The 25,453-nt window shown below is 32.1% G+C and overlaps 5 protein-coding genes across 9 annotated transcripts; 2 read left to right on the top strand and 3 right to left on the bottom strand.

Annotated features, from left to right (window-relative positions):
* Nucleotides 1–2,845: 2,845 nt before the first annotated feature.
* LOC119829951 (transcription factor MafA-like) lies at nucleotides 2,846–4,095 on the bottom strand. The gene has a single exon (XM_038352700.1). It carries the CDS (start codon nucleotides 4,081–4,083, stop codon nucleotides 3,172–3,174), a length of 912 nt encoding a protein of 303 aa, XP_038208628.1. The 5' UTR covers nucleotides 4,084–4,095; the 3' UTR covers nucleotides 2,846–3,171.
* Nucleotides 4,096–8,169: 4,074 nt separating this feature from the next.
* Nucleotides 8,170–18,029, bottom strand: LOC119830300 (diacylglycerol O-acyltransferase 1). Of its 5 annotated transcripts, none has more exons than XM_038353271.1 (12): nucleotides 17,752–18,029; nucleotides 17,529–17,666; nucleotides 17,315–17,443; nucleotides 16,535–16,632; nucleotides 16,298–16,350; nucleotides 16,112–16,220; nucleotides 15,597–15,743; nucleotides 14,150–14,176; nucleotides 11,851–11,986; nucleotides 11,348–11,513; nucleotides 10,339–10,611; nucleotides 8,170–9,682 (listed from the first exon to the last, which is right to left on the bottom strand). In XM_038353271.1, exons 2-12 carry the CDS (start codon nucleotides 17,642–17,644, stop codon nucleotides 9,473–9,475), a joined length of 1,464 nt encoding a protein of 487 aa, XP_038209199.1. In that variant the 5' UTR covers nucleotides 17,645–17,666; nucleotides 17,752–18,029; the 3' UTR covers nucleotides 8,170–9,472. The 5 variants fall into 5 exon arrangements, with proteins under 5 accessions (XP_038209199.1, XP_038209192.1, XP_038209208.1 ...); XM_038353264.1 differs by having other exon boundaries at nucleotides 17,833–18,028; XM_038353280.1 differs by having other exon boundaries at nucleotides 17,872–17,915.
* Nucleotides 18,030–18,883: 854 nt separating this feature from the next.
* On the top strand, nucleotides 18,884–20,591 carry LOC119829845 (protein slowmo). Its single transcript, XM_038352552.1, has 4 exons — nucleotides 18,884–19,084; nucleotides 19,186–19,351; nucleotides 19,852–20,046; nucleotides 20,196–20,591. Exons 1-4 carry the CDS (start codon nucleotides 19,053–19,055, stop codon nucleotides 20,487–20,489), a joined length of 687 nt encoding a protein of 228 aa, XP_038208480.1. The 5' UTR covers nucleotides 18,884–19,052; the 3' UTR covers nucleotides 20,490–20,591.
* Nucleotides 20,592–21,100: 509 nt separating this feature from the next.
* On the bottom strand, nucleotides 21,101–21,935 carry LOC119840495 (mediator of RNA polymerase II transcription subunit 11). Its single transcript, XM_038367137.1, has 2 exons — nucleotides 21,759–21,935; nucleotides 21,101–21,682 (listed from the first exon to the last, which is right to left on the bottom strand). The coding sequence occupies exons 1-2, from the start codon at nucleotides 21,832–21,834 to the stop codon at nucleotides 21,354–21,356; spliced, it is 405 nt and encodes a 134-aa protein (XP_038223065.1). The 5' UTR covers nucleotides 21,835–21,935; the 3' UTR covers nucleotides 21,101–21,353.
* A 558-nt stretch (nucleotides 21,936–22,493) lies between these two features.
* On the top strand, nucleotides 22,494–25,035 carry LOC119832285 (60S ribosomal protein L3). The gene is made up of 7 exons (XM_038355982.1): nucleotides 22,494–22,585; nucleotides 22,882–23,074; nucleotides 23,160–23,328; nucleotides 23,529–23,851; nucleotides 23,969–24,148; nucleotides 24,437–24,615; nucleotides 24,809–25,035. The coding sequence occupies exons 1-7, from the start codon at nucleotides 22,583–22,585 to the stop codon at nucleotides 24,998–25,000; spliced, it is 1,239 nt and encodes a 412-aa protein (XP_038211910.1). The 5' UTR covers nucleotides 22,494–22,582; the 3' UTR covers nucleotides 25,001–25,035.
* The last annotated feature ends 418 nt before the right edge of the window (nucleotides 25,036–25,453 follow it).

The following is a 25,453-nucleotide window of genomic DNA, read 5'->3' as shown; positions in this document are numbered from 1 at the left end:
TCCGCAGTGTCCTAGGATCATTCACCGGGTCCATAATTTATTCATATATATGTTTTTGAGAAATAAATCAACATATCATCACGCAAGATAGTAAAATTATAATTATTTATCGTAATTTAGATACGAACTGCATACAGCGACCTCATTTCGTGCAACTCTTGAGCAATCGCCATCAATGCCGTCGGTTATTTGCCAAACTGCAGAATCAGCACCAATAAGTCATTGTACTCAATTTTCAATATACGTAGTCAATTTGAATATACAACACCAAATGAATTTGGACAGCACCAAATTCATATAACATGATCCAAAGACAATATAATATGAAATATAGGATATCTCTCCCAATTTTTTAAATATATGGACACAATATTATACATATTTAATAATTATTTTTATTTTCCATAAATTTATATTTGATTTTAGATATAAGGTGTAGTGTGCAGTAGTAGTACGCTGATTTATCGCGAAGTGATGCCTCCTGGCAATGTAAAATGTTCTGAAATGCACAAAACAAATTCTTAATGATCGTCGGTCATCGTCGATCTTACGATCGTTAATATAATGCATTTTATTATACCATATAAAAGAGATTTTCAGATTTTTTTAAGGTTTGCAAAGAGACTTACCAGGTTGTTGAACTCAGATTACAAAATCTAGAATATTTATGATTTCTCTACAGACACAATTAATTATTTTACAAATTTGCATGTAATGTGTATACCAGGAGTGTTCTTTATTTTTAATGAGATATTTGTCTGTGAAAATTATGATATTGCTAGCTGCGCCCCGCGGTTTCACCCGTGTAAGTTCATATCCCGTAGGAATATCGGGATAAAAAGTTGCCTGTATGTTATTCCAGTTGTCCAGCTATCTACGTACCAAATTTCATTGCAACCGGTTCAGTAGTTTTTGCGTGAAAGAGCAACAAAGACACACACATCCTTACAAACTTTCGCATTCATAATATTATAACAACAGTAGGATTAAGTAGGATTTTTAACCTCTCTGGAACAGACCATTTTCTTATATTTACCCTTGTTATCCGGAAAATTTTAAACTCGACCTGAAGTCGACTTGAGTCGACCTGAGTTATCGGTGCTTGGAAGTAATGATAGAATATGATATTATTGTTAGGGAAAATACAAAGAAGTCGGAAATACTTTTCGGAATTACTAAACTTTAAAATAAAAAAATTTTCGATGCCTTCACATTAATCGACATACCTAATAAAACACAAAAACTCTTGATTTTATTGAAACTCTGTGTTTAGTTGCAAGGGTTAAAGTTTCAATCATATAAAGCAAGTTGTCTTTTCGCACAACTACTAAAAGAAACACTAAATTAAAAGTATTTTGTGATATTCGAAATTTTGTGCGTATGGGTGTGAATGTGAACATAAAGGTTGAAACTGTCTGTTTAGGAAAATTCTAGTCGACTGAAACAACGCTAAATCAATATCAAGCTTCTTGAAATAACTTTAAGGCGAATTCACAAAACCTACCAAAATTAACTAAATAAATGAATAATTATTTAACTGCGTAACCCAGCTTGGTCAATAATCACAAAAATTTGCCAGAGTCGGATTTTGGTGATTTAATTTTTTTGTCGCTGATTGTGTACCTAATTGTTACTTATGATCGTTCCTGATCAAATTATTCCTGTAATTATCAAGATATCATAAGTTTCACCTATAGAAGAGAGATTCAGCGAAACAAGAGTGGCGTTGTGTTGTGTATTTAAATTTTTCTTCATATGAATAAACCACTATCCTGACTTTGCTTTCCTTAATGAAAATCTTAAAACTGGGAGATGAAAACTTAGTGGAAAGTTTTGTGAAATAGTCCTTTTAATGAGTAAAATATAAGATACAATGTTCGTGCGAAAAAGATATTTTTCAACTAGAAATTTAATAATATAGTAAAGAAAGGCGTAAATTTAATTTTTCAATCAAAATTATGTTGATCACAAAGACCAACTGCTGATGGAATGTTTTTTCTTTTCTTTTATCGAATATTTTTTATGAGATAATGTTTTTTTTTATATAGTGGTTAAATGCTAATGAGTATAGAAAATGCTCATGCGTATGTTATATGTATGCAATAATTGATTATCGTTCCCAGGTGTTAAATTCATCTATCAATTTCAAAAATGATTTTTAAGGTTTCCATTTTTAGTCCGTCAATTTACATTAGTGTACATAACGAAAATGAGTTAAAACCTGATACATTATAATTATGATATATTGACATTGTTGTTTTGGTATATGAAAGGTATATGAAAGGTATATGATAGGTAAGTATATGAAAATTACCTTATATAAATAGAACTTATATAAATATAGCCACTACAGAGAATAACATAGATAAATGAGTCTTCTTTGAGATTTTTAATTTTATTCAAAATTTCTGTAGTTTTAACGAAACTAGGAAGCTAGCTTAGTAGTTGGTATAGCTATCCAGGTTTTATAGGTAGATATAAAGTTACAATAATTAGATAGTATTTACAACTCTTACATTTTTACTTGAATATCTATAAAAATAAATATAGTGCACATTAGATCATCTATATGTTTTTTGAAGTTAGTTATAGATTATAAGATAAACAATAAAATAAATGAAAATAAACTTAATGAACACTTATTTGTAAACTAATATAAAGAAAATATATTTATGCTTTAGGAATCACGTTAATGTCAAAAGGTATCTGTTAATATTTTCTATAAAATTAGTAACGGCAATAAAAAATAAACTTTTTTATATAATGTTTTATTAAGAAAACAGAAATCCTATAGATAGAAATTATTATTTAAGTAGGTATATCTATTTACAATTATTTATCTGATTTATCAGTTGGTGAATCATTAAACTTATGTACCTATAATTTATCAATACACAAATTTATATTAACGAAGCTATGCATATATTACGACACAACCATACAACTTTTAACACGGTGTATATTAGCCATCTCTATCGAATCCCACGGCCACATTGTTCCACCAATAAAAAAACTATAAAACTGGAACTGATTATAATAATTCAACCTCAAACTTAACAAAAGCACGAACTGTCCATCGAGAGCTTAGTAGCGCTGCCAGGCGCAAGCCGCTGAAGAGCTGGAGGCAGCGGCGGAGGCGGCGGCGGCAGCCCGCGGCGCCGCTCCCTGCCGTCACAGCTCCGAAAAGAACTCCGGCGACGAGTGCGGGGTGGGCGGCGCGTGGCCTGCGTGCTGCGGCACCGCGTGCTCGCGCCCCATCAGCGACAGCCTCTGCTTCAGCACGTCACGCTCGTGCGTCACGCGTGCCACCTGCAGCTGTAGCAGGTGCAACTCGTCTTGTAAAGAACGATTCGCCAATTCTAACTCCTGGCGCTGCTGTAGTCTCTTGCTACGGCAGTTTTGAGCGTATCCTCTATTTTTCAGGGTCCTTCGTTTTTGTTTCAGGCGAGTCACATCCTCCCGAGGAAATCCATGAAGTCGCTTATTGAGCTCCCGAACGCTAAGAGTCATAAGCAAATCATCACTTATTAGATCGTCCCCACAGGATGAGGGCTGATACGAAGGATGGGGCCCCGTCCGTGGAGACAGTGCAGAGCATGAGCTTGCTGGGCGCAGCCCAACTTGTTGCACATGATGAGGATCGTCTCTCCATTCCCGTCGATCCCATTCCTCAAAATTACCACATGGAACTGTACGCATATCTAATGGTTCTCGCATATGCGGCAGCCATAACACATCATCTACTGGTGCCGCTCGACAGGGGCTACGACCGATCGGGGCCGGGGGAGTCTCTGGAGGCGTGCTGGGGTCAACTGCGATAGCGACATGCGGCTGGGGATAAGGACCTGCATCAGGCCACTGGCGACAAGCGCGAGCGCACGCAGGCAGGGCGTCCACAAGGTCGTGCCATCCAGTTCTTAAAGGCTCGCGTTTAACAAGATGATGGTCTTCAAGATGATCAAGTTCAAAATTTTGAACGTATTCGTCGGCGAGCTGGTCCTCATCTGCATCACGGTGTGGTTGTGGAGTCAGCGTCTGCATGGCACTCGACTGAGGGCAGTCGACGAGCGCGTGTTCTACCATGAAAGCGTACGGGGCGCGCGCCGGCCGGAAACGAACTGCCGCCGCAAGCAGGGCGGCGCGAGACTCCGCCCTGTAACCCAATGACGCTATGCGACGCGCGCAATGTTCGCTACAGCCTTATTATCGCAGATATAAGCCCGCTCGCAATAAGACATCACAATATAAACACAACATATTTACAAGTCACAACCACACTTACACATGTAACTGAACCTCATTAATTACATAGTACGGTGTACACATACCTATATATAGGTAGATGGTTAATAATAATACAGTCAGCTAAATATGAGATATTTAGATATAAATAACAAATTATTGTTAAGCAGTTGAAATATGTATTCACCTATTTATTTAAAGATAAGAAAAATACTTTATTGTAAACCAAAAATTACACACTCACAAAGAACTGAAGGTAATTTAAAATGTAGAGAGGGAGGTCTATGATATTTGAACGAAAAATAATCAGTTCACCGTCGAACTTTTTTAAATTAACTATTAGGCATTATGATGTTTTAAAAGCAGCTGTAATTCGAAGTATGAAGATAGATAGCGATAAAGTTATTATTCGCGGTTTTTAATGTATTGTATAAAAATAATTATAATCAAATAGACGCACCGTACCTATAACCTACGAAGTATTATCATTACTACTACTAGCTATGTCATTATAATGTAGATTAGTGATATCAATTTTCTTACAACTTATTGAAATGTATTTTGCTTTATTTTCTAATCAATCTATGAAATATTGTAACTATACTATACGCATAATCTTATTGCATTTTATATAGTATTATGTTATTTGTGATTTATATCTACAAATATAACCGTTTTTGTTTTTATGTGTTAATAGAATGTTCTAACTAAAACTTATTCAAAAGAACCTTCATCTTAACAATTTATAAACTACTTTAAAAAAAATCATCCCTTTGTATTTAGGAGGGAGTTTTTATAATTTTAGAAATCAAATAGTGCCTGTCTCTGTCTTTTGAATTAAATATAATGTTATATATGTGAGAAACTGAACAAAACTGGTAAACTTTTCTATACAGCATTACCATTATTAGCATTTTTGCCAATCGACCAAATTTTGATGAATTAAAGATTCTCATATGGATTAGATAAATGAACAACGAGGCGGACCAACATAATGAAATTATTAAAAAATATTGTTATAAACACGCACATTAATGCTATTGAGAAATGTATATATATAAAAAAGCATGCAAATGAATGAACATTTTTAGATTCTACATGTTAAGAATAAGGTTCTCCTTCATAGCCGACTTCCCACTGCTGGGACACAGGCATCCTATGAGGGTTCAGGCCATAACCCACCACGCTGGCCAAGTGCGGGTTGATAGATGTCACATGGTTTCCTACACCGCTTTGAGCAGTGTTTTCGTTATCCATGCGCAAATAAATTGAAAACTCTATTTATTTCCTGCACCCTCGCCTGGTCTCGAACCCCGACCTGTCGATTTAAAGTCCGAGGTCTTCACTACTGAGCCACCACAGCCACTTAGTCAAAATACAAATTGACACTTAAACTACTTATATCAATCAAAAAAATTAACTAGAGGTAAGGAGGAGACTAAAATCTCTTTAGATATTCTAATTGCGTGCAATATCATTTACCTACTTATCTATGTGTAATTCCTCTTTCATCTGTTTGATTTATTGAGGGTAGTTACCCTAGACATTCCATTAATAGTAGATTGATTGTGACTTATGCTTAGGCTTCAATTTTATTTTATAAATTACACTGAAATAAAAAATAATTGAACAGAATTTATTAAGAAAAAGCTACTTTGTTTAATTAACACGAACATGAAAGTTACAAAGCTAGAGGTGAATTTACAATTTACAAACATCATTTACCTATATCTAAGGTAACATTGACAAAGAATTTAAAAAATAAAATTATGAATTGAAGGTCAACTGTAGTTGTTTCAATTATACGGCTAACAGTGTACTTTGCGCACTGATTTCACGGTTCGACAATCTCGAGGGGTTAACAAGTCAGCGTAATCCCGAATTACATTTAATCACCGACCTCTTCCTGCCACTCTAAACATTTAACCCCTTCCTTATTATCCTTCAATAATTGAAACGATTCCCCAATTACTGGAAAAACAATAGACCGTGTAAAATATAATAATTATTTACCGACACCCCAACTATCTACTAATAATAATTGTAATTAATTACATAGATACCCATTTGTTTACTGACTATATTTATTTAAAAATATATTGTTTATTGCAACTAGATATCAATATCGTCGTAATAAAAATTTATAATTTTAAAGATAGGGGTATGCTTTAAAACTTGAAAAAAAAACCTATAAATAAATCGAAACTAAAGGAAAGTACATAGCTTCTACCAACAAACTATTTTAGCCCACAGTTATACGATTGCGTTTTTTAACATAAAATACACTAACAAGCTTTGATTGAGTTAAAAGCGTAGATGTGGAATCGGATAGGGTTGCGTTTCGACGGGCTGACGCAGCTTCTGCTGTTTGCTCTCCACGGTCAACATTGTTAGCGGGCTTCCTCTCACCCACAAATGTTATTACATGATTAACTCTCACCCAACACGTACTGATCCCAATGTTTAACCGCCTTTGTTAATTATCTGCTCATAATGGAATGCTAATAGCGATTTCTTAATATGTACTTTATTTTAATAGGTACGTAAAATGTTTTTTTTTTAAGTAAAAATAGTTTAATATCAGAGTTTTATTATATACTACACTTTTGTAAATAAGTCTGTAAATCTTCTTAGTGATTTAATTTGTTCCTACCGACATATTATGTTTATACATAACTAGAAAAAAATGAAATATGAGAAAAGGCACGAATAAACAAGAGTTTATACGACAGTTCTGAAGGTGCAAATGAACTATGTCTTCAGGAAGTCCATATCACGCATAATAATAATGTAAATTAAGTATTGTTGACAAACAATAGGCAAGGAGTATGAGGTGGGTTCGGTTGATAGCGATGGAGAGCCAGAATCCCGGGGCGAAACACGTACGCTTTAGTATCGGACGCTCTTCATCAATTGATCCACCGCCCGCCCTCTTTCTCCTGTCACTCCTCACACGCCCGTCGATCCTCGACTTGTCACTCAACCTTATTTTACATATTTCTGATCCTAAGCTTAAAGTAATAAACGTGAATTTACATTATTTTTTAACTCATTTTTGTGATTTATTTTAATAAATCATCATATTATGGCGTTCGTAAGTATCGGAATTTATTTAATAAGAGGAAGACTCATAAAATAAAACACGATAATAAAGTTCCTGCCACTTGGGCAAACGTATGGTAATTCGTCTCAATACCTTCACTGCCATTCTGCATTCGACACTGCCTTTTGCAATCCTTCATAGATAGTACTTTCAATATTTAATGGTAATAATGTTTTATGTAAGTACTTGTAAGTTATCATACCAAATGGTATGATTGCTATCATTTTGGGGCATATACACTACTTTCTTTCTTACTTCTTTTCAACACTTTTTTTCTTGTGTTTAGTTATTTCTGAACAATTTACATTTTATGATTTTCTAAGACATCACTCAGCAATCGGTATGTTTTTCAACTGCATTCGTCATTAAGGTTAAAATATGCGGTGACAATGTTAATCTCAGTAAAACTGTTGATATTATGCACTGACCTTCTTAACGATCAGATAATCGTTCATCAACCTCTGCACATGTCTTTATGTCGAGTCAGAGGTTGCACGCTTTAGCCATTAGTTCATAGATGTTATGTTTATCCATAATAGGTGATCAATAATATTTAGTTATTGATAAGCTGGGTAGGAGCACTTAAACAATTTATTCACATGTACCTTGTATAGCAGCGCACACACAGTGGACAGCACCCGAGTATATTATGCTTGGTGCAGGAGTAGAAAAGAACGATACTTATTATATTTCATAGTATTATTTTCAATTTTACATAGTAAATAATAAACAGGAAATAATTTTAAAAATTTATTAAACTCATCACAAATGCGTTAACAGTTTTTATAAATTGGCAATAAAACTATACTTAAAATATAGTTGGAATTGTAGAAAAACAAATAAAAACATAAATAAATATTATAATATACTATAACATATATTGACTATGTTTTATATTTTTCAAGTAACTTCAGGATCTAACCAATTTCAGTCTTTATTCATTAAATATAATATGCTATATTTAATTTTCATTTTTATGGGATCCAAATGCTTCATAAATGAGAAATTTTAGAAAGAAAAAAAAATTATCCTTGTGCCATCCCATCTTGCGATCAATTTTTTTTCATTCTTTAAAAATTTATATATTATGTTATACTTTAAATAAATTTAATCTCTTCAAACAAGTTTTCTGATGAAAAACATGTACGCAATGCATAATAACCAATATATTAAAAATATAGCTACTTATCCATTATCCATTACATTAATATTAAATTATTATCTCACAAATTTTGAGCATGATCTTCATAAAAATACAAATTTATTATAACAACATTACAAATCCAACACAAAAACAAATTCAATTCTTTATTATTACATCCAGGTAGTCTCTCAAAGCTCAATTATATTTGTTTTATATGTTATTGTTTCACTTATAAAGTGACATCAGTATCAAAATATATCCATAACAAATGAAATGGTTAACAATACAATATAAAATATTAATATCACTTGATGCATATCCTTCACATATATCAATTAACATATATAATTATCAATAAAATAAAAATTGCATAACAAGAAAGCTACCAGACTGAAACATATATACAAAATGGGCAAACCAATATGTATAGAATAATTCCCTTTTACAAAGCTAAAATAGCCAGTAAAGTTTTATTCCTTAACTTTATCTTAATTATATTTTGGTTCTAGCATTTTTACAATTTATTCATGACCCAATAGTACGCATATTTTAATATGAATTATTTGCAATTCTGGCAACACTTAATGACTACTAAAGAATAAAAATTAAATCCCTTTTGTACTATAGCATGCAAACTTGAATACTGCACATTATTTATATGAAAAAATAAATAAAAAACTTTCATCTAAAAATGCAATGTATATAAAAAACCTAATTAGATATAAAATTCGAAAAAATCTATTTTGTCATGGTTTTTTGATTAGTTTCCAAAGACATTATAAAATAAACATGAACAATCTTATAAAATGCGATAGAATATATTTGACTTTCTCTTAATCAATATATTTTTCTATTTGTACTATTAAAAACTTAACACTAGCACCCCTTAAACAAATGATATATTGTGAATCCAATAACAATAATAATCTCCGCTATTTAAAACTTAGCAAATCTCTTAGAAAATTTGAATAATAGGAATTCCTCTATTTAGGAGTATAATGTGCTATGGCATAGTCATGGTAATACATCATTATGGCCAGAGGTTGTCCCAGTATAAGGGAACTCCAAACTATAATGTTTCCCCACCGCACTCCCAGCTTCCTCTCCACGAACTTGGATATCACAGAGAGAGGCGGCTGAGCCATCATGCCGAGGAACGCCCAGACTCTGAACATTTGCAGTGGGACACTTACCTGTAAAAGAATAGAGTATATATATATCTATAAAATGTTATAAATTATTTTTCAGAAACTTGTTCCCACGACACATGGCATCCTAGTGTGGAAGTAAGGATTATTAATTTCTATTAGATTCTATTATTTCTTTTAGATTAATTATTTTCGATTTCTAAAAATTATCAAATCTTTTAAATGATGAGGGTCCATTATATTGTCGTATTGCCGAAGACTAAAAATTATTAATAATAAATCATTCTGCAATTTGTTTTCCTATGATATAAGTTACTTTTTATTAGTAAAGATGATCACCTTTACTAATAAAAATCTGTAGATAAAGTGGATGTAAAGTGCAAAGTTGCGCGCTATCTATTCACAAACTACACGCGCTTTGTTTAGATACGAGATGGCACTTTAGTTGATCGTACCCACCATTTGAATTAGGAACTAGATGGCGCGTCAGTTTTATAGTTTCCAAATAATGCTATTTCCTTACTTAGTGTAAAACTAGATGGCGTTAAATTAAATAAATCGACGTATTTACAAAACGCGAACTTCTCGTAAATATCTTAATTTACTATCTTGATGACACATTTACGGATTGATAGAAATAACAGTTGTAAAAAAGAGGAGGTTGAATTTCGAATAGCGAGCGCATGATATTAAAAACTCACCAAATACTCATGGAAGAAAGCCGATATGAAAAAGACCACAATCCCAGCAAGTCCTTTGCCATATCCCATTTCAGTGATGGGAATGTACACATGTCTCACAGCCCACAGGTGTACGGGCATGTTCCAAGTACTCCAGAAGACGGCTATGTTCCTTGAATTCCACCAGTCGTTGTAGAAATTGCGATCAGCGAAATGAAGCAATTCTCCCATCAGGTTTAAGAATGAATGAAAGGATAGGTAGAAGAAACATAGCCATATTAGATGGTTGGGCACCTGAAAGGAGTTTTTATTATTATTATTTTTTATAACATTAGAGAATCATGAATTACCTTACCAAATATAAAATGTATGAGAACTAAATATGAATAGAACTAATCGGTATTATTTGAAATACATTTACCTCATGTAGGCAAATAGACTAACAATGCCGGTAAACGTGTCCGCGTTGATGCGGCACAAAATTGACTTCGTTTATTTGTTTTATTTTAAGTAGGCACCGTTGCCTACTACCTATTGTGAGGTCGCCTGATGGTAAGGGGACCAATACTGCCTATGAACATTTGCAGAGCAGAAATAACTCTACAAATACGTTGCCAGGTTATTAAAATTAAAGAATTGACGTCCAGAAAGAAGGTTAGGACTGGGAAAGATTAAAAATAGGTAATAAGCCTCCGACTTTCTCACCCATTATTTTTGATCGACGTGATATTTGCGATCTTTATACAATTAACTGCAGTCGTACAAATGACAGTGAACTTTATTTAAATAGAACAAAAATTAATTTCGATTAACTTAATTCTACATTATCATCACGACGTAATTCAGTCGCGTTCTAATTCTTCAGTCATTGTGAGTCTATTTGTTTATATAAAGTCTGTGTTGAAATAAAATATTAATAGTATCTCTCTATGTTAGATTAAATATTGAAAACATATGTTTAAAGTCCTATCAAGTAAAAGATCCGTTCATTTGTTTGACAATTGACGATTCAAAATAATTAATCACTTACAGCAAGTTTCAATAATCGCTCAGTAATCCTTACAACATCCATTTGAGAGAAGGGGTCCACAGCGTTCTTTACGGACGGAATCATCCATTGCTGGAATAGAGCCAAAATAAGGTTCATTCCAAATATCACTTCCACTATTCTCTTGATGAGGAATCTTTTTCTGATCCTGCAATTCGAAATAATATTTGTGAAGTATATTTACTTAAAACACACTTTGTGGGTAGTCTTAAAAATCTATACATATTGATGTAGAAAAACTACTAAAACAATCAATTAAAACACATAAAGGAAAGTAAATTGGGAATAATCCAGCTCAATTTGTCATTTTTCGACAAATTCTATTGTGTGAGTCAAAAAATAATAGTGGTTCTTAAGCATGTAATTATTATTGTAATGGGACACGTCTATTTGTGAATAATTATGAAGATAGTAATTGCACGCAAAAACCATTGTCCCCAAGAACAATACTGATTCTCAATTCATAGTGCAATTTTTTGACTTACCTTGTTGTACGTGGGAAATTCAATTCATAACAAAGGGTAGGTGCAAGCAAGAAATACAACAAATCTCTAAGGTTCAGGTTGTCTGGATATTTAACGATGCCCATCATATCATCGGTTTTCTCATGATCTGAGTTTTCTGACGAAGAAAACATGCGATTATTGACATACTCACTGTTGGTTCTTACAAGCTTACTACTTGTTAGCAAACAAATCATAATATGCATAACCATTTTTGAAAATAGCCGTATAATAAATAAATATAGCTAAAAACTAAAAAAAAACACGCTTCAATGATGATTCAACTAAGTTGTGTCACTTTATAAGTAAGGTATTTAATTAATCTTGGCGATTCTATTCAGGATAATTAAAGAAACTCAAGAAATTATTGTATCGTCACCGATCCGATTGAATTAGATCGCTCCGTTAAAAGTGGTTTAAAACCGAGTCTAAATGAGTCGCTTACATACAAACGTACCGGTGAAACTGAGATAGTTGTATTAAAAACATTCACTTGCATTCACTAGCAAGGGTTAATATATATTAACAATATTGAAATGTTTATCATTTACAGTAGCGTTCATGGTAAATAAATAAATATATTCGTAAATCGTTCTAGTTATCGCTTCAAAACTTAGCCTTGAACGGTAATCCATATGGAGTTAGAGGTTCTTTGCACATTTGAAATGCACATATATAATCTTATATAACGACATGTGGAAAGTAAGCACATCACATTAAGATCTTGATATAGGTAGTTTACAATTTCAGTTTAGAAGTAATATTTTCACTAATTTAAGTTTTTGGGTTCATCTGGATACATCGGTTATTTCACACAAAACGAAGAAATATTTACATACAATTAATTGAGTTTTACAAGAGGTAAACTATCAAGATTTGTGTGTAAAAATAATGCATGAATATAAATTTAAACATTAAACTAAAACAATACGTACTAAAATTATAAAATAGCACAAGAATCTTAAAGCATTTAACGAGCGGAATAATTAAGGGGACTATATGAGTTAAAAACGTGTTATATAATGCCTTGAACTATCCACTGTAGTAAATAAAGGAAGAATAAATCATATGCTTTAGGATATAATATACTTATTTGATAGCATGTTGAAAACATATTTTCTCCGAAATCATTCTTCAAAGTACGTAATAAATTTTTTTTTAAATTAACATTTTTTTTGTTGTTAATTGCATCCTTCTATATCTGAGCATATTACGTACACATGTGTGCGTGCAGCCCCGTATACCGACAGAGCCGGCAGACCGTTGAATGGAGACCGTCACGTTGATCATATATATGTGTGCATCATTCTAGATTTTGATTATAGTCCTCTTAAGTATAAAAAAAATTGTTTATTCAAACGAAGCATGTTATTAATGAACAAAGTAATAGGTAGATTGTTTTAGAAACTACGTAAATTATAAAAAAAGGCACTGGTTGCCTTTAATAATAATTTTAACATTTTTAATTATAAACAGAAATCATACGAGACTGTCTCATCGTGTCGTTATACGTATATAATATTCTAAGATCCCGCATCGATTCACCCCCATGTTTCTATTTTAAATTGACGTCCGAAAAAGATGTTCTGGGTATTTTTTTCTTGTTTTGTTTTTTAAACACACATCAAAATATCATAATGCAATGAAAAAATCTCATATACCTAAACTCAACCTTATGGCCAACACCAACTAAGCAATTATATTTATAAATTTATAAGTCATTTTAACACGAATACTAATGCAATTATATATTACTAGCTGTTACCCCCCGGTTTCACCCGCGTAAGTCCGTATCCCGTAGGAATATCGGGATAAAATGTTGCCTATATGTTATTCCAGTTATCTAGCTATCTACGTACCAAATTTAATTGCAATTGGTTCAGTAGTTTCTTTCTTTCTTCTTTATGCGTGAAAGAGCAACAAACACACACACACATCTTTACAAACTTTCGCATTTATAATATTAGTAGGATTATATAAAAAAAGCTAATTACGAATGAAAAGTTTTTAAGGAATCGAAAAAATGTTATCATGCGCTCATGATAAAAATTTAATTTTTTTTTCATCTTAAATATTGTAATATTTTTATAAATAAAAAATTTTCATTTATAAAAATATTTCAATGCTCTAAAACTTTCAATAAGCTTCTTATTAGTAATTAATTACAGTACATATAACATTTGCTGTTATTGATATGAATAATTTTTTAAGCACACACAAAAGCATCAAGGCTAGTGCTTTTAAAACAAAAAAAGGTGCATTTTATAAAAATATAACTTACGATCTTGCTCGGCATTAACAAGCGCATCTGGAAACGTGAACAACAGAATGTGAAATGAGAAAATAGCTTATCTATAAAACATATTAATTTTCCTTTTCCAAATACAGTAACATGTGTATAATGTATAACATAACACATAGAATCACAACATACTTTCTTAACACAATACATTAAAGATTTCCAAATTTAAACTACTCTATTTTTACACTTTTTTTTCTGGTGAAAGTGCATTTAACATTTGAGCCATATAGCCAGCATCTATGTAATCCATCGGAAACAATCCGTTATCGAGTCTGAAAAAATATTGCTATTATAAAAAAATCAATTATAGCCCTGAAAAATGCAAGTCACTCGTATATTCAAAGTGGCAATCATTACATCATAATAACATACAAAGTTCAATGCCATATAATCCTTTTAGATTTACATGTATATAAGTAATAATTATTTACTCAGATTTACTCACTAAGATAACGTTATTTCTTTTTAAATATTTTATAAAGTCTTTTCTTAATATTATGAAATAATAACTGTATTTGTGAATGTTTCCAAGATGATAAGAATCAAATTTACATATCACATACTAATAACAAAATTGATATTAAATGAATAATTAAAATTCGTTTGAATTCTGAATAGAGTTTTACTAAAACCCCAATTAATTATGTTTCTATGGAAATATGACAATTCTAACAAAGATCGTGATTCATAATATGATGAACCAATTTCAATGGTTATGACTAACTAGCTTTCCGCCCGCGGCTTTAACCGGGTGGACAAAATTTTGTACTCTTAGTGTATTTTCGAAGAGGCAGTATATATATTTTTTTAAATCCGTTTATATTGTTTTCTGATAATTTCAGTAAAAACCCTTTAAACACCTATCCCTGTTACAGGTTACAGATATGTGATATGGATTACTATTCACCACCACTATAAAATATTTTTTTCTAGTAAAATGTCCCTCAGTCCCCTTATATTGATCAATCACCATATAAAATTTTATCAAATTCTAAAAAATAGACTATTAGACGCAAAAGGAAACATTTTTGAATAACTATTTTGGGGGTTTTGGAGTGTATAAAGCAGCCATATTGGATAGCAAATACTATTTAAAATACATTTTATGTGAAACAGTCTGCTTACTGTTTTATTATATGTATATAATAAATATAGATAATCTATTTCATGTTTCTTGAATAAAATAAAAATTAAATAATTAGGAAATTCATTTTCCTACTAAGATATCTTATAATCAATACTTAAGCCCTTTGATGTCTTAGAACAGTACTTAGTCCAGAGTGAGAAAGGGATGGTGCTATATTTATATAGCTCTTTCTTATAACAGATCACGCAGACATTTGACCACAGGTCTACCTGATGGAAAGTAGAAATGATCTAGGCAGTGGAATGTCTGCTTGATAGAAACCAATAAATTAATACTTACTGCTATTTGGTGCTGATAAACTCTGACGACGCAAGGATTTCGACTTCTTTGTCCTTGTCCCATTTCTGCACCAGTGATTTGTTTGACAGTAGCTCCACAATTTTAAGAATATTACCAGATATATCATACATACTGTAGTTATTCCCACTGAAAATTAAAAACATAACTCTAAACTCATATTTAAAATTTTTGGATGTAGCTGTTTTTGGAAAAATACAGACTGAAATGCACATAATCTAGACAATAACTTGACTTAAAAATAGATTCCAAGTAATTTGTCTACTTTTGGAAGATTTTTACATTATATGTAGTACTGACCTGGCAAATGCCTTTCTGGCTTAGTCATATAATTTAGGAGTATGAAAAATACTTGTTGGTCGATTCTCAGACCAAACCGATATGCACACAAAATTTCATGAGAATCAGTATCAGTTGTTCTAGAGGAGTGTGGTAACTAGGTGAAGATTTTGTAGTTGCTATACTGCAGTAGTAAATTAATAAAATAATATACAAACCAAAACTAAATTCTTGATTACTGAAATTTAGAACAATAACTGGTAGACTTATTTCTGTTAATAAATTAATTATTTGTAATGTAACTCCTAATTTTTGTGTGAACAAATCCTGAAAGAAATAAAAAATTCTAAAAATTTATTATTTCAAAAAATTGTATCTTTTTTGTTTGTATATTAAAAACTTACCGCCGCAATCGCTTTCTCAATCAGTAAACTGATAACAGCCGGTACAACACTATCTAAAAAAAGATTAGGATTCAATTACATATTGATAAATACAAGTGTCCAAATTGTAACAAATAATTAAAATTTTTAAATAACTACTTCAATTATTAATCTAAATAAGATATTACATTAAGCTTTTATAAAATCTATAACAAAAAAAAAATTAACAGCATTAAATAAACATTTCAAAAATCTTACACATCAAAAGTATTATTGATGGGTATTGATAATTTTTGCCTTCATTGTAACCAGTTAGAACAATTATCCACTCAAAGGGATTCACACGTATTCCATACCTGAAAAGGATATGTTTATATATATCTTATATTTTTTTTTTATGTCATAGCGGGCAACTGAGCTGGTGGTTCGCCTGATGGTAAGCGATCACCACCACCCATGAACATTCGCAAAGGTAGTGCCTCTGCGAATGCGCTGCTCGCTTTTATGGGGTAAGAGAAAAGGAAAGGATTATCGACTGGAAAGAAGGAATGGACTGGGACGGGTGAGGAAAAGGAAACGGGCCTCCGGCTCCTTATATATAAATCAAGGACAAGTTACAAATGATTAAAACATTTTTAATGTATAACACTACTTTATCCACTTACATGCAGAATTCCTGGTTTGACCATTAAAGGATGCATGAAAAAGTATGAAAAGAGCATTATAATTATAGTTTTACAAACAACAAAAATATTATGGAACCAATAATGTGTAACACAAAATGTCAATAAAATTAAGTTAACTATAGTCAACTATAGACAGTTATAGAATTTCTTCTTCAACCAATCATTTAGAAGCCATATTTTAGATAAAATAGATACAAAAAAGAAATTTTTCACACTGAGACCATTGCATGTTGTCTGAGTAAGAAATGCTTTATCAATTTATTATAAATAAACATATTGGCATGAATAATAATTTAAATAACAGTACTCATGGAATGAGTAGCACTGTGAAATAGAATAAAAGTGAACTTACTTTAAAAAATTTTCAAGACATAAACGCAATCCTCCTATTGTTAACATGAGAAAACCCCAATTTACTAAGCCTGTGAAATTTGTGAATTCTGAAGTCCAAGAAAAAAGAGAATCTCTTGGCTTGTGACATCTGAAATTATATTATTTTATTAATAATCAAAAGAAATAATTATTACATATAATTATAATCGTATATTTTTTAATTATTAACATACGGTCTATCGAATTGGGATCTTCGAGCTCTTTTTTCTTTTTCAGTGATTTCTTCAGCAGTTGTAACACTCTGCGCCCTTCTATATCGCAGGGAATTCTCTTCATGGTTAGCACCCATTGATTACCATTTATCTCTTATACTATAATATTGAATTGAATTATTTAAAATCAAATGAAAAGATATTATTTTTTACATAATAAATTTTAACATAAGTCAATAATTACTTATTTTTATATCTTTTCTAACTTATTCACTTCCTACAATTCCCTTTCTTCAATAATATAATAAAAACAATTACAGCGTACCTTCGTAAAATAAGCACTAAGAATTATAACGATGCCTACCGATAACTGATAGTAATTAGGATAAACCCACAGACGCTGTGTAAGTACCATGGATTATACACTTATATACTAGTTAATTAAGTACCTAATATACTACGATAAACCGATACGAGCACAGTCCATGACATTGACTTCTGTCTTCAAAGATAACACAGCACGCATAAAATCAAACTAACACCCGTATATAAGTGTATAATCTATGCTAACACCTGTTATAGTGTGTGTATGTGGAAAATATCGACAGGAGATTTTTTTATTGTGGCATGTGCGGTGATTTCTTTATTGGGTACACAAAACTGAATGTTGCGAAACGCTACTGGAAAGTCGAATTTAATATTTACGAAACCATGTATCATATCAATAACATATCAATAACGTTGGATGGATGGATGTTTGTTACCCTTAAACATGTGACATAAAAACTGGCGAATCGATTTTAATGAAACTTTACAATGATACAGATTGTACATCATCAGATCAGAAAGTAAATACATATTATATTGCTTCATTTATTTTAAAGGTATCTATGAACCCATATCCGACTCATGATATTTTGATTAGTTTTAGGTACTGCATTGTTATTTTATTATTGACTGTTTGTACATATGGACAACGTGTCTTCTCCGCCGATCTGGTGCCACTCTTCTTACAATGCAAATGTGTCAAATTACTTTCGAGAACTTGGCTAGGGAACGTTAACTTATTATGAGGATTAAGTGCTAAAAAGCAATATATAGTACAATAACTATTCTACCACTGGCACCCGATGATCTACTGAACACAATTAAAATGTTATAATGACCTTTATTAACCTCCGAATCATAAGTCGCGAGGTATTTGCGAAAACAAATTGTCGTGACTTCTTGACCGTTAATATTTCATATGTAAGCAAATGCATATGTATACATTGCAACTCAAAATTGTTTTTTACTCTCTATTACTGTCTATTACTAAGACCTGTGAATAATCTGTGGACTTATTGACAAAACTCAAATGTCACTGTCATTCAAATTTCCTAAAATTAATGGAATTTTCTTTCCTCTTTGTGTCTTAATAAAAGAGGACGAAGGTAATGTTTGGTAGATCGTAATGTAACGTTATTACCGTCTGACACCAAAAATTGAATGGAAGAAGGTGCTTTTTCGCAATTGAAGTTGGATAATCTATAAAACTACACAAATATGAAGATTTGGACTTCAGAGCACACATTTAAGTATGTTCAATGTTGTGACGCAACATTACTGATTAGCGTAAAGTTCATTGATAAATTAAAGCTATTGTATTTCAACTGCAACTGTCGTTCTCATTTTATAGCCACCCTTGGGAGACAGTTGCACAAGCAGCATGGCGTAAATATCCAAACCCCATGAATCCAGCCGTGATAGGAATTGATGTGGTGGAACGAAGGGTTGTCGATGGAGTTTTGCATACCCACAGACTTGTCAGTTCAAAATGGTTCTTCCCTAGATGGGCACAAGCGGTATGAAACCATAAACAGATGTATGTAAACTCTTTATAACAATGATTTTACCACAGTCCCATCTTGCTTTCCATACTATGGTCTCTCTAGTAGATTCATAATTAAAGTTTTTTTTTGCATAATTCTTGAAGAAATTATTTTCAAAAATTAGATAATAGAATGAAACTTATTATTTTAGTAGATAATTTCTTTGGTTTGATAACTGCTTAATTAACTTTAATACAATTATCTCCCATTAAACCCCTCATATTATCATATGTATATTTCAAAGATTATATTATCTTAATCTTTATCAGACACATTATTTTTTGTCAGACTCAATAGAGATAAAGCTTTTCTTTGACATTGTAATACTGATCATAATATAATAAATGTTTTATGTCTAAAAATAATAAATTAATGAAAGTTGTAAAGAGTTTACATAGTCCGATTTAAACAATTTAATATACATATTGTGATTTATTTATCTTTTGAACTATTGCCTTTAATTTATTTTTCAGCTCATTGGAACAGCTAAAATATGCTATGCAAGTGAAAAGTCAGAAGTAAATCCAAATGAGCGTCAAATGACATTGAAAACTACTAATTTGACATTTTGTCGCTACATTGCTGTTGATGAAACAGTCCGATACACTCCACATCCTACAGATACCTCCAAAACTCTATTGACACAAGAGGCTGTAGTAACTGTGCAGGTATATTTATTTTTTGGATTATTGGACAATACAATTATTTTGTATAAACTTGGTACAATTCTTAGGAATAAATTAGCTTAATATTTTTATTTATGACCTTAATCACATACCTGACATGTAATTAATATTAAAGTTTCTAAAATTTTCAGGGAGTACCTCTCAGCAGTTACATGGAAGATTTACTAACAAATAAAATATCACTTAACGCAGGGAAGGGCCGCCAAGCTATTGAATGGGTAATTGGCAAGTTGGACAATGAAATCAAAGAACTTGCTAACTCTGCCTGTAAAAGTACTGATGAGCTCCTCTCTCAAACAAAGAAGTCGATTGATGATATAACTTCAACTGCACGAAGATCTATGGATGATATATCATCCAAGGCAAAACGTTCACTTGACGACATAGAGAAATTCACGAAGGCAAATGCAAATCAACGAAGCTGAAAAGAGGAGTGATTTCGATTAGGGCTGATAAACTGCTGTTTGTAAAGAAAGTTCTACACAAACTGATGGAGCCCATTAGACAATATAAATAAATTCATTAAACCTTAGTTTCATTACTATAATACACTCAAAGCACTAATATTAGTTAAGTATTAGTAATGAATGTATTTATTGAAATAAATGTATGTCATGAGTATTGTTTATGTATATATTTATGTTTCATATTGATGCATTTTTAAGCTTAAAATAGCAAAATGTATATAAGTCACAATACTTTTTTATTGATATGATTGTTTTCTTCATTCTAGATGACAAATTGAGATCCATTATTAATATATTTGTTTTGCTTGTATTTGTCAATAAATTTTTGTTATCTGCTGTACATTTTGTTTTTATTTTATTTTTATCATTTTGCATTATCTATGCCATAGGAAAATTTTAAAGCATGCAATGAGATGTGGATTATATATTTAGCTTTAAACCATTGTATAGTATAATCCAATTTTAACTATATAAACATTTAAATTTTGAATGTAAGCACATTTTACAGGGAAATATTTATTATGTACCTGATCAAGTTTCAATATTGATTGAAGGAAAGGAAAACAGCCTATTATATTCTAATTCTTTATTGCATTAGAAACTCAAGGACTTTGTTCTGATCTTTAAATGTGATCATCACACAAATCATATCCATCCTCTATTTCAAAATTTTAATCGTCCCATGCACTATATTGTGTGCAAATAGCAAAATTAAAATAACCAGTATGTTGCCAAAGTTCATAGCTGTGCACGCATTACATTACAATATCAACATACATTGTTGCTAACATCATTAATTTAATAAAATATTATAATTAATTCTTATGTACTAGTGCCAGATGAAGTCATTCCACCATTAGGTACATTGGCAACAGATCTATTACTTGAAGCTAAATGAGCTGCTTTGAGTCTCTCCAACTCATTTATCCAAGACCGAACATGTTCCAGTCTATGCCAGGCCATTTGTAAAACTTTTTGTGATGCATATCCAGAACCTTCGTGTGGCTGCCCTGTGGACACTTGTGTGAGATAATTTATTTGATCACTCAATTTAGATTCAACTTGGCTCAGTGTTCTCAAAAATTGGGAAGTATTACTTTCTGCTTGTTTCTGGCTAGATTTTTCTTTACCTAATTCAAGTAAAGCTTGCGCTGAAAACGAATTGGACAAAATTATTTAAATTGAATAAATATGATACCACAGATATGAATACGACATAAATAATACCTGCACACTGCAAACATGTTATTATGTCTTTTTCAATATCATCTAAAACTTGTATTCTATCCATAGGTCCTGCCATTTCGTTATTAGTTATGTACTGTCTATTGCAATCTATAAAAACACTACTATTATTTTTGATTTGTTGATAATTTATTAGATCAGACTCATAAACTTCAAAAATCAAAGTACAAGCTTGACAAATGACAAGCGTAAAGCGTCAAGCCAGCCAGCCACGACCAAAGAGTAGTATAGTAATACGGGTACATAACTATTGTTTTAAATATAGTCTATGGCCATGGATCTTAGATTAAATCAATATACTCATATCTATGGCCGTGGATACATAATATTGTCATATTGATTACTTTAGATATTGAAATTCTAAAAAGAGCTCGATAGAGCTGAACATTAATCGTTCCGTTCGGTTTTTCTTGCGTCAATAAAAAACCTAATTAAAAGTCTAGGCTGGTCTATTCAGATAACTAATTGTATAGACTAGCTAGCACAAAAGTTTGCATAGCTCATGTTTGTGTATTGTAAACCCCCCCATAACACAGAAGACGTCGATCAATCAAATGTGTAGGTATCAGATTCATACTTACGCGATATTTATTCCTTTGCTTTTACTGTGAATACCCGTAGTATTATCTACTCTTTGGTATACACCCTAAAAAACCTGCTATAAACAACTGTCAAAGTTATCTCAGGTATAGACTGTAGACCATAGATTATACACTTATATACTGGCTGTAGACTATAGAATTTAAGTCAATGTCGATTGTAAAAGTTCTTTAATTCGGCCATTTTTGTTGCGACCATCTACCAGGATGGTAAGTAGACGTCGCCAGATGATAAAACAAAACTCGGTTTAAATCGCAATATATCACCGTAATCCTTGTTACTTTTTCTGTTATTTTAATATACTATTATGTTTTGAGCTGTTAGAATCTGTACTGAAATTATATTTTTGTGAAAATGAAAAACATGATGATAACAAACTCTTTAAAAATACGGTTAGAACCTGAATCTTTGTGAAGATACTAGGGCGGACTGATGTAGAATTTTAAACTACCAAAAGGGTTAATGTAGGATACGCTTTGTTCATTAATATTTTTTCTTGTTTTAGTCGCATAGAAAGTTTTCGGCTCCCCGCCATGGGTCGATGGGATTCTATCCCAAGAAGAGATCCCGCCGTCATCGTGGTAAAGTAAAGGCTTTCCCTAAAGATGATCCCAGCAAACCTGTACATTTAACAGCTTTTATTGGTTACAAAGCTGGTATGACCCACGTGGTCCGTGAACCTGACCGTCCTGGATCAAGTAAGTATTTTTTGCTCTAACTTCTTTATGATGTACGTATTTGAATAACATTGCATTCTTAACAATATTTTAATTAATTTTATAGAGATTAACAAAAAAGAAATCGTGGAAGCTGTCACCATCATCGAGACTCCTCCCATGGTTTGTGTTGGTGTCGTTGGATATATCGAAACACCACATGGTCTTCGTACATTGATGACTGTCTGGGCGGAACATATGTCTGAAGACTGCCGTCGTCGTTTCTACAAGAACTGGTATAAAATCTCTTTATTGTTTTTATGCTTGTCAAATTGATTTATTATATGTAATGTACTAATTGAAACTCATAGCTCTCCTCTCAAGGGATGAGGGTTTAAAACATATATGCATTGTGCATATTACTGCCACTTGGTCTCCGCTCAACGATGAGGCTGATGGCTTTCTTTACAGCATCATATGTCTTCTGCTAATTTAGGTACAAGTGCAAGAAGAAGGCTTTTACCAAGGCAAGCAAGAAATGGCAAGATGAGCTAGGTCGCAAGTCCATTGATAAGGACTTCAAGAAAATGATCCGCTACTGCAGTGTCATTAGAATCATTGCTCACACTCAGATGAAGCTATTGAAACAACGTCAAAAGAAGGCTCATATCATGGAAATTCAAGTCAATGGTGGTACTATTGAAGATAAAGTAAAATGGGCGCGAGAGCACCTCGAAAAACCCATTCCTATTGATTCTGTCTTCACTCAAGATGAGATGATTGACTGCATTGGTGTTACTAAGGGCAAGGGATACAAAGGTATACTTTAATTTTTTTGTTCTATTATTAATTAATATTAGTACATATTTTTATATTATATTTTTGTATAACATTTTTTTTAAATCTGTAGTTATTTTTAATTTTCTTATTCACAAGGTGTGACATCTCGTTGGCATACAAAGAAACTTCCACGTAAGACGCACAAGGGTCTGCGTAAAGTTGCTTGTATTGGAGCCTGGCATCCTTCAAGAGTTTCGTTCACTGTTGCCCGTGCTGGTCAAAAGGGCTACCATCATCGTACTGAAATGAACAAGAAAATCTACAGAATTGGTCAAGGTATTATATTTATACAATGTTGTTTCTTTTGTGTACTGTCAATATGTTTTTTATATTCCTTTTGCGTAACATAGTAAAGAGGATTATTTGTTTTTTTATATGTAAATGCAAATATCAAAAACAAAAAGCAATATCTTTGTTGATTAACATCGGTAATTTTTTGCTTTGGATTAATCATGGCAAGACATACACTGACTTTTACCACCCTCTGATTTTTGTTTTTTCTATATGTACCCAGGTATAATTGATTTGAAATTCTATACACAAAGTATTAATGATTTTTTCTAGGTATTCACACAAAGGATGGAAAGGTTATCAAGAACAATGCATCCACTGAATATGATTTATCTGAAAAATCAATCACACCCATGGGTGGTTTCCCTCATTATGGTGAAGTCAATAATGACTTTGTCATGATCAAGGGTTGTTGTATGGGACCTAAGAAGCGTGTTATTACTTTAAGAAAAGTGAGTATTTATAAAAAAATCTTAAGTTTTTATTAATATGGAAATTAGATATTAATCATTAATGTAATCTGCTCTGCTTGACATCACTTCTTACGGGATATGTAATAATGTCATTCTTATAAACTGCAGTTATCAATCATAAAACAGTATGTACAGAAGCAAAAAAAATACAAGTTTAATGTTTATTTTTCAGTCCCTACGTGTCCACACTAAGAGAGCTGCACTTGAGAAGATCAACCTGAAGTTCATTGACACATCATCCAAGTTTGGTCATGGTCGCTTCCAGACGCCGGCTGATAAGGCCGCGTTTATGGGAACGCTCAAGAAGGACCGTATTCGTGAGGAGGCAGCTGCTACCACTACTGCTGCAGCCCCACAATCTTAATTACTTCTTGACAATATAAATTGATATCAAAATTCTGCTTTTTTAATTCCTACCTTTTACCTATATTCATTTTTTATTATTAATGGAATATTAAATACTTGTAAAACAATAAATATAGAACACCAATCGGATTTCTCTACAACATATTTCACATCTTTTTCGCCGAGTCTAAGGTTCTCTGTATATATAGTGTACTAGCAAACTCAGCGAACTCCGTTTCGCCACCAGATGGCTTCGTTTTTCCCGCTTTTCTGTTGAAATTTTTCCGGAATTTTCTTTGCTATAAACCTCACGACGCCCAAGACCTTTCCAACGAATGCAAAACCGTGGAAATCGGTTCGTGCGTTCTGGAGTTATAGCGTCAGGAAGGAAAACCCGACTTATTTTTATATAGTAGATTAGCATACCCGGCCACGCGTTGCTGTGGCTGAGTAATAATTAAAAATATTAAGA

The sequence above is a fragment of the Zerene cesonia genome, chromosome 1, assembly GCF_012273895.1.
Source record: "Zerene cesonia ecotype Mississippi chromosome 1, Zerene_cesonia_1.1, whole genome shotgun sequence".
In the NCBI taxonomy this organism is placed as follows: Eukaryota; Metazoa; Arthropoda; class Insecta; order Lepidoptera; family Pieridae; genus Zerene; species Zerene cesonia.
This window is presented reverse-complemented; position numbering and strand designations above follow the sequence as displayed.